The 13,268-nt window shown below is 46.7% G+C and overlaps 2 protein-coding genes across 2 annotated transcripts in view; both read left to right on the forward strand.

Moving 5' to 3' along the window:
* LOC131397709 (leukocyte immunoglobulin-like receptor subfamily A member 6) overlaps positions 1-13,268 on the forward strand; it is a 120,263-nt gene that overhangs the window by 24,218 nt on the left and 82,777 nt on the right. The gene's annotated exons all lie outside the window — the stretch shown is intronic.
* Positions 372-6,692, forward strand: LOC131397417 (leukocyte immunoglobulin-like receptor subfamily B member 3). The gene is made up of 10 exons (XM_058530267.1): positions 372-772; positions 993-1,028; positions 1,199-1,483; positions 1,641-1,940; positions 2,161-2,442; positions 2,750-3,049; positions 3,791-3,910; positions 4,657-4,712; positions 5,493-5,654; positions 5,735-6,692. The coding sequence occupies exons 1-10, from the start codon at positions 724-726 to the stop codon at positions 5,876-5,878; spliced, it is 1,734 nt and encodes a 577-aa protein (XP_058386250.1). The 5' UTR covers positions 372-723; the 3' UTR covers positions 5,879-6,692.

A 13,268-nucleotide genomic window follows, 5' to 3' on the forward strand; every position in this document is an offset into this window, starting at 1 on the left:
CCTTCACCAGAAGGACCCCTGACAACCAGGACCCAGGTTGCAGGACGTCTACCTGTTATTGAATCTCATTGTCTCCTGTTTTCTTGTTTCTTTCACCTTGTATTAAAACAAGACTATAACTGAATTGTTTGCCACCTGAATATTTGTAATGTCTTGTCTTCATTCATCTGAGCCCCATGAGTCCAGGGAAAGATCTGTCAGCTCCAGCAATGACTCTCCAGCTCCTGATACCAACACTGGACATGGTAACAGCTCAATGAATATTGACTGACTGCCCAGATGATGAAATAAAGGAAGAAAATTTGCATTTACAGAAGCTCGGCAAAGGGAAGTGATTTGCCCCAACTCACAAAGCCTCTATAAGAGGCAGAGTCAGAGTTGGAACAGAAAATGAGCTGGCTCCTCCTCTGCCCTCTCCAAGACTCATGTTCTGGGACAAGTGTCGCTTTCTGGATTTGGGTTTGGCATGAGGTGGAGGCAGAGTGTGTGGGTGTGCAGAGACTCGGATCTGGTCTGGAGGGTCCCCACAGCCTGCTGTCCTCTTGTCTCCATACTTTAGGGAGTGCAGAGCGAGGCCCTGAGAGGGCTGTTCCCCTTCCTGTGAGGCAACAGATGAGGAACCCATGACGTGTCACACGGAGCCTGGTCCTTGTCACAGTCCATGCGGCTGTCTGTCCTGTCTGGCTCTGTGGTATTTATCAGTCGTCTGCTCCACTGGGGACCATGGGAGGCAGAGCCAAGACACCTACGCTCACTGCCCTTCTCTGCCTTGGTGAGTTTTGGGGAAAAAAGGAGGGATAGTATCCCCTCTCCTCACAGGTCCTAGTCCCTGAGAACCCAGGACTCAGGAGGTCAGTGGGGGGCAGAAATTCTGGGAGGAGGAGAGACGTGACCATTCCCACATTGGACCCCAGTGCTCAGGGACCCAGATCTGGCCTGGAACTTCTACATGTGGGTGGGGGGACATGCTCTCACAGGGAACTCTCTTCCAGGGCTGTGTCGGGGCCCATGGAACCAGGTACAAGCGGGTGAGTCCTCCCACACACCACCTGCTTCAGCCCAGTGAACCCCTCTGAGCAGCTTGGGGGAGGCCAGAGGGTCTGGGCTGAGGTGACCAGTCTGAGAGGAGTCTTGAGTGACATTTGGGGATGCTGAAGTAGAAAGGATCCCTTGACACTTCAGGTCTGATTCTTTCCAGGAGCCCTCCCGAAACCTTCCATCTGGGCTGACAGCTCCATGGTCACTGTGGGGAGCACTGTGACCATCGGGTGTCAGGGGTCTGTGCAGGCTGATGTCTACCATCTGTATAAAAACAGTGGCTTTAAACCCTTCGATACAAAGACCAGACAGGACTCCAGCAACAAGGCCAATTTCTCCATTGACTCTGTGAGCTCACACACTGCAGGGCTATTTCAGTGTGTATATCACACACGCAGGAATGGCTGGTCAGAGTACAGTGACCCCCTGCCGCTGGTGGTGACAGGTAAGGGGGAGGAGCTGGTCCCCTCCCACTGTGGGCTGCTCCTCATAGGCAGAAGGGAATGGAGTGGGGACTCAGGGGACCTCAGTTCTCACAGTCCACACCTGGAGTATGTGGGCTGATGGTCCCCCTTTAAACCAGCTCCCTCCTTCTCCCTCAGGAGTGTTCAACGCACCCTCTCTCTCAGCCAACCCAGGCCCTGTGGTGGGGTCAGGAATGAATGTGTCCCTCTCCTGTAGCTCAGAGTTGACAGGGGGCATGTTCCATCTGCTGAAGGACGGAGGAGCTGACCTGTCAAGACACATGGAATCAAGGATCTATCAATGGAGGTGGAAGGCTGTCTTCCATGTGGGCCCCGTGAATACCTCCCATGGGGGGACCTACAGGTGCTATGGTTCTCACAGCTCCTACCCTTATGTGTGGTCACACCCCAGTGACCCTCTGCATCTCGAGGTCACAGGTGAGGGAACCCTCAACACTTCTCTTTCCTAGGACACCAAAATGACTTACATATGTGCCCAGTGAAGCCCTGAACGTGGTGGGAGGTTGGTGACTTGGGCTGCTGGGCCTGAACTACAAAGCAGGAGGCTTGAGGAGGGACGAATGGAAACTCTCACTGCAGGCCCAGTGAGCAATGTGGGGTGTGCATCCCCTTCAATGCCACTATTGCTTCTCTCCAGGCGTGTACAGGGAGCCCTCCCTCTCAGCTCAGCCGGGCTCGCTGGTGCTCTCTGGAGACAACCTGATGCTCCAGTGTCACTCAGAGGCCGGCTTTGACAGATTTGCTCTGACCAAGGACAAGGGTCTCACACAACCCCAGGATCTTCAGGGTCAGCACAGCCCTGACTTCCCCCTGGGCCATGTGAACCACACACATGGGGGCCAGTACAGATGCTACAGTGGACACAACCTCTCCTATGCATGGTCAGCCCCCAGTGTCCCTCTGGACATCCTGATCGCGGGTGAGGAGCCCCATGTCCTGATTGTCTTCTCAGAGCACTGTGCCCAGGGTCACCCGTGGTGGTGATGGGGTCCATGTAGAGTGTCCTGGAGTAGATGCTGTGATGGGGCAGTGGTCTAGGGAGAGGGAGGGAGAAAGGGGGAGTGAGGGGCAAGGAGATAAAAGAGACCACCCAGAGAGACTGAGGGGAGCTGAGAGGGGGTCACAGATGGAGTCCCTGGAGAGAGGACAGTGTTTCCTTAGTTCAGCGTTAAGGGCATGTGGGGAGGGAACAGCACTCTACACATCACAACCTTCCTTTCCACCAGGAATGTATGAGAAACCCTCCCTCACAGCCCAGCCGGGGCCCTCAGTGTCCTGGGGAGAGAACGTGACCCTGCAGTGTCATTCTGAGATCTGGTTCGATACCTTCCATCTGTTCAAGGAGGGGTCACTTATTCCTCCCCAGAACCTTCCTCTGCAGGACACGGCTGCACCTTTTCAGGCCAACTTCACCATCGGTCCTGTCACCTCAGAACACGAGGGGACCTACAGGTGCTATGGCTCAGACAGCACTTCTCCCTACCTGTTGTCACTCCCCAGTGACCCCCTGGAGCTCGAGGTCTCAGGTGAGGAGCCCCAGTCATGCCCCTTGTGTCCTCAGGGTCAGTTCAGGGGCCTCTCCCCAGGGGATCCCTGGGCTGGATGAGTGTGAGGGGGTCACAGAAGGCGAGTCAGCCGGAAGGGAATCTCCTCTCCCAGAGGGATGGAAAAAGCCAGAGCAACTCCCATCCCTGGCTCATCCCCTCCAAGCAGCAGCCCTGGAGTTAGGGACAGAACACCCCGTGGGTTCAAACCCCAGCTCTGGTACTTCCCTCCTGTAGGATCTTGGACACATCATGCTCCTCTCCGAGTCCTAGGTTCCTCTCTACACAGCAGGCCTCCCATTACTTCCCTCAGGGTGAAAGCCCGCAGCATGGGGCCTGGCTCTGTTAGAGCTCAGGGGGGACAGAATCCTCCCTCCTGCCCTTCCCAGACACTCAAGCTCCAAGTCCACACAGGCCCCATGTGGGGGGCCAGGCCTCTGCAGAGTGGGAGATGGACCTGGGCTGGGAGAGGGGAAGCAGGGGCAGGGATCGAGTTTGGTGGACAGGTCTCTGCACTGGTGTTCTCCCTGGAGGGTGAAAGGACAGTATAAAAAATAATAAAAAACCCAAGGGAACCAACAGTTCTGGGTTCCAGTCCCAGCTCTGCCACTTCAGTTTGGGTGACCTGAAGCACATGATTTACCTCTACCCTGTGTGTGGTACACAGGAGGCGCTAAATTAAATAGCATCATTGGCTCATTCATGACGTCACCTATACTCCAGGTCTCAAATGGTACCTGAAGATTCTGATTGGGGTCTCGGTGGCCTTCGTCCTGCTGCTGTCTCTCCTCCTCCTCTTCCTCCTCCTCCAACACCGACATCAGGGCAAACACAGGACCTCAGGTGAGTAGGGAACAGGGTGACCCGGGTCACAGGAGGAGGTGGGCTTAGGACACCAGCCAAGAAAAAAATGGATGGAAACGTCCACTAGAAAAAGACATTTCCAGAATCTCAAATCAGAAAATCCTAAGGAAAACACATAAGTCATCACATTTATGCATTGAAGAATTTCTTTCATCTTTTCAATCTCATGAAATATTGAAACATGCTCACAAGTGTGTGTTAAGGTTTCCTTCTTTCTTCTCAAATCCCATGTGGAGGGGGGGTGGTCAGGACTTCCCAGGGCTGAGACTCTGTCCATCGTGACCCAGCCCAGAGACAGGCTGATCTCCAGCTCCCTGTAGGGGCTGCAGACCCAGAGCCCAAAGACAGAGGCCTGCAGATCAGGTAATTCCTGCCCAGGATACCCCAGACTCCCACCCCGCCCTCGGCCCCCTCTCTGCCCCTAACACTCTCGTCTCCTCCCCCAGCTCCAGCCCAGCTGCTGATGCCCAGGAAGAGACCCTCTGTGAGAGGAGAGGAGGGGCTGCCCTGGGGGGTGGGCACCGAGATTTCAGGAAGCCATGGGGGGATGGGCTGGGAGAGTTTGGGGATTCGGGGTGAGAAGGACTGAAATCCCACATGAGTGATCTCAGGCATATCTCCTCACCCCTGGACCTCAGTGGCGCATCTGGGAGCAGAGGGGGGGCCTGTAGCCCTGAGAGAAGTCAGGGATCCTGCCAAGAGACACACCCCCTGTTCTGCCCCAGCAGATGCTGCCGTGAAGGACACACAGCCTGAGGAGGAGGTGGAGCTGGACCATCAGGTGAGACCCCCGCTCCTGTCCAGGCCACCCAGGACATTCCTGTTGGCAAACTTAATCCAATGGACGCTTCCTGTCCTCACATCCCCAGCTCTCAGCAGCGTCCCACACTGACCTCTCCTCTTGGCCACCCTGGGTCATCCTGCTGTGACTTCACTCCTACTGGTTTCTGTGATTTCATGGCCCTTCCTATGGGGTCCCCTTTCCTGGGTCCTCATCCTCTGTATGACTTTCTGGTTGTTGGGCTGCACCCCCAGGTCTCAAGAGGATGCATGAATAAGTGAATCACCCTCAAGTCCCCTAGGACCCCTTTATTCATTCACCCAACAATGTGCAGAGGGAGCTGTTTACCCGGTTCCATTCAGGTGCAGTGAGAAAAGTGTCTCCACACTCCTTGAGCTCACCTCATGGGTGAGAGACAACATGCAAATACATGGGGCAAGTCCTAGAGTGCAAGGTGCTGTTAAGGAAAATAAAGTAAAGAAAGTGGGTAGAGTGCAGGGGGGCGAGGGGCAGAGGAAACAGAAGATGCAGAGGTCCTGAGGCAGCAACATGCTTTTTCGGGAAGATGAGCCACATGGCTGCAGCCAATTGAGTAAGAGATAATGTGTGAGGATAAGAATCACAACTGTAGAAAGCATCCATATGTCCAAGACTTAAGAAGTTCCTGACGATTCCATCAGGCAGTGACCTCACTCTGTAACAGTGTGGACAATTAACTGGGGGAGGTCAGCACTGGGGTCAGGGAGACACTGTTTCTGTCCCTCTGTCTCCCTCCAGCAGGGTCCCCATGATGAAGACCCCCAGGGACTGACGTATGCCGAGGTGAACCACCCAAGATCAAGGCTCAGGCAGGGAGTGGCTACCTCTCCTTCCCCCCTGTCAGAGGAATCACCGGACATGAAGGACAGACAAGCAGAAGAGGACAGAGAGATGGACAGACAGGTGGGTCCCATCCTCTCCTGGACTCCAGGATGACCCCACCCCAACCACATACCAATCCCCCCTTTCTTCCCCTGCTCCAGGCTGCTGCATCTGAAGACCCCCAGGACATGACCTACGCTCAGCTGAACCACTTGACCCTCAGGCGGGAGACAACACCCCATTCCTCCCAGTCAGAGGAGCCCCCAGCGGAGCCCAGCGTGTATGCTGCTCTGGCCATCCACTAGCCCAGGAAGGACCCCGACCCCACCCTCCAGGGAGGGAGACTGCAGGGACCCCAGAAGGCACAGGAGCTGCCCCCAATGGACACCTCCTAATGACCCCCAGCCAGCCTGAACTCCTAACATGGGCCACCAGGACCTTCTGGGACACTTTGGGACTCGCTGATTCTGCCATCAAAGATAACAAGTATCCACACATTTTGGAAAAAAGCAACAGACTTTTCAATAATCCATGAGTGAAATGACAAAACCAAAACTGAAGAGAGAGAATGTTTTAAATTGAAGGATAATGTAAATATTATACATCAATCCTGCCAAATAGGAAAATTAAGAACCATGAATGAGTAAATATCGTAGAAAAGGAAAACCTAAAAAATCAATGACCTAAGCTATCATACCAAGAATTTAGAGAAAGAATAGCAAATTATTCCAAATGAAGATAAGAGTGAAATAGTAATGACAAGAGTAGCTACCAAGGAGGTCAAATAAAAAATAGGGAAAAGTCAATAAAGCCAAAAAAATTCATTTTTGAAAACATTAATCACACTTATCAAGCCCAGCCACAGCACTCAAGGAAAACGAGAGAAGTCACACATTACCACTATCAGGACAGCATCACAGATCCTACAGACTTTAAATAGATAACAGGTCATTATGATCAATTTTATGCCAATCTATTAGAAAATTTAGATGAAATGGACAAAATCCTCAAAAAGACAATTTACCAAAATGATGGAAATAAAAATCAAATAGGATATCTGAACTGTCATATATATTAAATATGTTGAATCTATAATTAAAAGTTTTCCAACAAAGTGAACTCTGAGTCTGGAAAGTTTCACTGGTGAATGCTTCCAAACGCTTACGCACTTATGGAATACACACGTACACACACTTGCACACACACACACACACACACACACAAACATATACCAAACTTACATAAGCTACTCCCGAAAATAGAGAAGGAGGGACTATTCCTCCTAATACATTTTATCAGGACACAAAAAAATTGATACGAAAGCTGATGAGGAAACTACAAAAGGGGAAAATCACAGGAAGCTCTCTCACAGGATCTTAGCTGTAGATTCCTACACAGAATATTCCCAAACGAGAGCCAGTGATGCATAAAATGGATGATATATCATGACCATGCTAGTGTGTTCTTCTCACATGGAATGTGTGATTAGTCTCATAGTCAAAATCAATTAATACATTTCAAACATGAAAGAAGAAACAGAAAAATAATCTTATCAATAGATTCAAAGCTTCTCATAAAATACATCACCAATTTTTTAATGAAAAAGATCTCCTCAGAGATAATAGGAAATTTCCTATCATTTATCAAAATATCTTTAAAAATCTACAATAAAAATCATTTTTACAGGTAAAAATTAGAAATCTTTCTGCCCTGTGCCTGAGAATGAGACAAGAATGTTCACTACAACCTCTTCTACTCAGCAGGGCACTGGAAGGACTAACAAAAAAAGCAAAAAACATGATTAGAGTGAAAAGATGGAACAAAACTGTATTACTAACAGATTGCAAAACCATGTGCACGGAAAATCCCAAATAATATAAAAATCTATTATTCTAATTTGAAAAGAATTGACCCTATGTCACTAGATACATCATCAATATATTAAAATCAGTTGCATTTCAGATTCCTGTTTGGGACCAAGAGGAAGTAGAGGTTTGTCTCCCTAACACCCATAAGGCACAGAAAACTCCTGGACCTTATATATACAACCAACATGAGAATATTCCAAACAGTGCAGAGAAGGCAGCAGACAGGCTAAGACTGCTAGGACCCGAGGAGTGACACAGTGGGTGTCAAAGGAGCCACATGGGGACCTTGACTGCACCCTCCACCTGGCAGTAATGAGTCAGTACCCCAGCCATGTGTCAGAAAAGGCTTTCTATAACGGAAGGTTTAAATAAGATCCAGACTCTCACAAAATAATATCCATAATGTCCAGTTCTTAAGAAGAACCAGGAAAATCTCACCTTGAGTGAGGAAAGACCATTATCAATAGATGCTAACATCAGGTGACACAGAGGTTGGAATTATCTGATAAGAATTGTAAAGCAACCATAATAAAAATGCTTTGATAAGCAATTACACACACGCTTCAAACAAATCTTTTAAAAAGTGTGCCTCAGCAAAGAAAGAGAAGATACAAAGAAGAAGGTAATGGAAATTTAAGATCTGAAAAATACAATAATCAAAATAGAAGGCTCCGTGGATGGGCTCAACAGCATAATGGAGAGGACAGAGGAAATAATGACCATGAAGACAGAACAATAGAGATTACTCAGTCTGAAGAACAGGGAGAAAAGGAACTGGAAAAGAACATGAACAGAGACTCAGGACCTGTGGAATTCTAACAAAAGATCACACATCCATGTGATCCAAGTCCTACAAGCAGAGGAGACAGAGAATGAGACTGAAGAACTATTCAAGAAATCATGGCTGGAATTTCCCCAAACTTGGCAAAAGTCATAAACTTACACATTCAGGACACTCAGTGAACCCCAAACACGAGAAGCCCACAGAAATCCATGGCAAGACCCATCATGATCCAACTAAAGAAAACAAAAGACAAGTTCCTTGAATGCAGTGAAACAGAAATGCCACCTGACCATAGAGGGAAACCATTCAGATGACAACGGGCTTCCCGTCAGAAACCGTGAAGGCAGGAAGCAAGTGGAACAACATTTTTCAGGTGCAGAAAGAAAAGAACTGTCGATGTCAAATTCTACAGATGGTGAAATTGTTCTTCAGGAAGGAAGAGAAAATAACACATTCTCAGGTGAAGGAAGCTAAGAGGATTTATCACAAGCAGGCCTTCCCTAAATGAATGGCAAGAACCTGACCCAGAAAGGACCTGACAAAGGGAGGAATCTTGGCACATGAGGAAGGAAGACAGAAGAATGGGAAGAAAACACGTGGACACTGGGACAGCGCAGAGGACAGAGAGTCAGAACTGCCCAGTTACTTTTCCTCCATGAACACTCACCTCACATTATTTTCAAATCTTGAGGCAGCAAAAATAAACATACAGGCATTTATACAATGATGTTTGCATCCTTTCTTAATCTACTAACATTTTAGGAAATAAGGATAAATTAGTTTTAATTCCCTGAGCTCACACAGTGAAGGGAGATGTTTGAAATCCATGCAGCGTAAGGAACCTGTGGGACACTTGGAGCAATAGAGACACCTACATAAGAGCCAGGCCTTGGTAGTCAGGCCAAACGAGCTGCAGGATACGCCTAAACACAGATTGTTGTTAAAGCCTTGAAAGGAAAAGCTGAGTCACAAAGTCATTTAATCGACTTCCAAAACATAGTTACATACTCTTGAAGGAAAGGAAACAGAATCTCTATACTCAACAGTATAACTTTCATATTCCCTGACATAGTCATCAAAAACAACCCTGCACTCAGGTGGACTAGCAGAGATTAGTGCCACCTTCAAAGACTTAAAGGAGGCAGAGGTGGGGCCACCGTATCCCTGCTTAATACACCAGCCTGGCCCCTGAAAAACTGCGTGGATTCTGGGTGGTGGATGGTGGAGGGACACAGACCTCCCCAAGTACTGACTCCTGTCAGCTGCTCTGCGGGATGGATGCATTTCCTAGGACAAAATTATGCAGCCTCTGGTCACTTTTGTGCAGCTGTGGATCTGGTAACTGAGAAGCAGCTCTTCTTCCCCTGGCATGGACTGCAGTACATGTTCACAGTGTCCAGGGATAAACTAACCCTCTCTCTTTCACAACATCGTCCAAAGGGATCCTCAGAATCTTGACATGAGGCAGAACATCACGTTTGTCCTCAATATTGGTGACATCGTGTTAATTTCACCTGATGAGTAGAGGGTGGTGCGTAGTCTGGTTGCCCTAGTATATACCCCAGATGGTGAGAGATTTTAAAGAAAGAGAAATAAAAAAGAAATCCAAAAATTCAGGATCTGCCAAAGCAGTGAACTTTATAGAGGTGCTGCTCTCTGAGTTCTGCCAAGACACACCCTGTATTGCACCTTGCAACGCCTCACAGTAAGAAAGAGACACAACTCTGCGTATGCGGCTTTGGATGGTGGAAGCCGCATATACCATACTTGAGAAAACAGATTTCTCACTTATCAGGTGACTGAAAAGGCTGTGGGTGTGAGTGGAGCCCAGAGGAAGATAGCGCTCTGCAGTACCGGGACCCTGCAGCCATGGCCATGTGATCTGCCAGGTCCCCTGGTGCTGTAAGTGCCCGTGTTCTGGGATGCTGTGTGAATTCCATGCCCATCCCCAAGGGCAGATTTGGAGTTCAGCCCCCTTGGGTTCCTGCCATCACATCACCTGCAGTAGAGAGTAGACGCCATTTAAGAAGATGCTCCTGACATGCTGCTGGTTCCCAATAGAAACTGAATGACTGACAAGGAGACATCAAGTGTCTATGCAACTGGAACCATCCATGATGAGTGGGCTGTTGTCCTTCCCACCAAGTCATAAGTTCGCAATCCATTTTTGGATGAGAGTGGTACACCTTGGGCCATGGACAAGTACAGAGGACAAAGTTGAGTCACACAAAGACGTAGGTTAGAAGCACATGACGCTGCAGCCATACTCATCACAATGGCGCCTCTCCTCAGCTGTCATCTATGGTTCTGTGCCCTGGGCCATGCCTGGGTGCTGGGATGTTTTAGAGTAGTGTTGCTCTACAGCCCCAATCTGGGGAATCTGAGGAGAGAAAGTGCCTTCAGTGGGCAGACATTTGGGTAATGAAAAGGATAACGCACTTTTTGTAGAAAGAGAACCAGCTAGATGGAAAGGTGTACACGGACTCCAGGATAGTAGCAAATGCCTTGTCTATATTGTCAGGGGACTGGAAGGAGCAAAACTGAATGGAAGAGACAAGGATATCCAGGAAGCAGCCATGTGTATGGACAGATGTACAGGAGTGGACACAAAGCACTGGATCATTGAATCAGATATTAATGCCCCCAGAGAGCCCATAGACAAGGTCCTTAACAACCAAGGGGACAGGAAGGCTCGTTCAGCAGATACTAGCCAGCCTCTGCTCTTCATCATCCCAGTGTTTACACAGTGGGCCTATGAAGGACACCCATGGCGGCAGAGATGGAGGCCACTCATGAGCCTGATGTCATGGACCACCTGTCACTGAGACCGATCCAACTACAGACACTGATGAATGGCCATTGTCTCAGCAGCAGAGACCAACACAGAGTCCTTAATATTGTGTCATTCCTTATGGAAGCGAATCAGACATGTGGTTGCAAGTTGATTTCAGCCCTGGTGGAATGGACACTGATTGAACCTAACTAGTATGTATGTGTGTGAATGTTGAGACATAAAACGCATCCCCTTTAAGTGTGTAGTTTGATCTTCTTTGGCAAATGTAGAAATTCATGTAACAACTATCTATCACCACAGTTGGTATAGAAAACATTGCCATCACTCCTACAATTCCTTGGTGACTTTTTGAGTCAATCTACGCCCCCAAACCCAGACTGAAGCAAACAGCAATCAGCTTTCTTCCCTAGGTGTCAGTCTTGCCAGATCTAGAATTTCACAAAAATGGAATCATAAGGTGTGTACTCTACTGTTTCGGCCCTCTTTTGTGCAGTGTAATGTTTTTTAAAATTCATCCATTTTATTGATATCTCATTTTAGTATTAGTTTCATTTCTCTAACGATTATTGATGTTGAGCATTGTTTCATGTGCTTATTTGTCATTTAAATACCTTCTTTTGGGAAATATCTGTTCAAACTGTTTTGCTCATGTGGGAGGGATATTATTATTTGTAAAAGTCCATACTTATTCTACATACAAATTCTTTATCAGATACACACACACACGCACACACACGCACACTAAATATTTTCTCTTAGTCTGGTTTGTTTCTTCCATTATCTAACACTGTCTTTTGAACAGCAAAAATATTTAGTTTTATAAATTCCAATTACTCTTTTTTGTTGTTTTTGCCTTTTGTATCTTTGTGATGAATCTTTGTCTAATCTAAAGTTATAAAGATTTTCTTTAATGTTCTCTTTTAGGCTCCTTATGGTTTTGACTTTTGCAATTAGATCTATGTTACATTCCATGTGAATTATCGTGTATGGTGTCAGGTAAATGTTATCGTTCATTATCTTCCAAACAGATGTCCAGTGGTTCCAGCCACATTTGTGGAGAAGGTGATCTTTTCCTCAAGAAAGTATTTCTGTCGTTTGTTAAAAGTCAATTGATCATCTACGTGTAAGTGTACCTCTGGGATCTCCATTCCATTTATTTTTCTACCTCCTATCTTTATGCAAATACCACATTGCCCATTACATTTGTTCCTTCCATAGCAAGTCTTGGTGTAAGAAGATGTCGAATTTTATTCCCTTTCAACATTGTAGTACTATTATTGCTCTTTTGTATTTCCACATATATTTTACTATCAGCCTGTCAATTGCTGAAAAAGTCAGTTGCAATTTTGACTGGGGTGGCTTTGAATACATATCGGTTTAGAGAGAGCTGATATCTTAACAATATTGAGTCTTTCAATCAATGATCATGGGATATTGCTGCTGCTTCTTTTTTTAATTCTTTGATATCTCTTAGCTAAGCATTATAGTTTTCAGATCTTACATGTCTATACTTATATTGATCCCTACATGTTTACAGTTTTTGGAGCAATTGTAAATAGTATTGTATTTTAATTTTTCTTTCCAATTGTTCCTTGTCAATTTAGACAATAAAATTCAATTGATTTTAGAATATTGATCTTATCTTGAGACCTTGCTCTTTTACCTATTAGTTGTAGAAGGTCCTTTGTAGATTCCTTGGGATTTCCTCCACACATGATTATGTGGATTGGGAATAAAGACAGTTTTATTCCATTTCAATCTGTGTGCCTTTTATTCCTCTCACTTGTCTCACTGCTCCAGCCAGTTCTGAACAGAAGTGGTGAGAGCATCATTGCCTTGTTACCAATCACAGGGGAAACATATTAATTATGTTCTTAGCTAAACATAGATCATAGATGCTCTTTATATGATTAAGGAAAGTCCCTTCTATACCTGTATAGCTAAGCATTGTATCAAATCTTTGTGTGCTAGTATCTGTGTAATGATGTAGTTTTTCTTTGTTAGTCTCTTAACATGGTGGATATCTTTATTGATTTTCAAGTGCTGAACTAGGCTGGCATCTGAGGATAAAACCCACTTGGTTCTGATGATTGTCCTTTTCCTATAATACTGATTTTTTTTTTACCAATATTTTGGTGAGGATGTTTGCATCTCTGTTCCTGAGAGACATTGGTCTGCACTTTTCTTTCCTTGTACTGTCTTTGTCTGATTTCAGTTTTCAGTAACACTTGCTTCATAAAATTGTTGCA

This window comes from Diceros bicornis, chromosome 34 (assembly GCF_020826845.1).
Source record: "Diceros bicornis minor isolate mBicDic1 chromosome 34, mDicBic1.mat.cur, whole genome shotgun sequence".
Classification (NCBI taxonomy): Eukaryota; Metazoa; Chordata; class Mammalia; order Perissodactyla; family Rhinocerotidae; genus Diceros; species Diceros bicornis.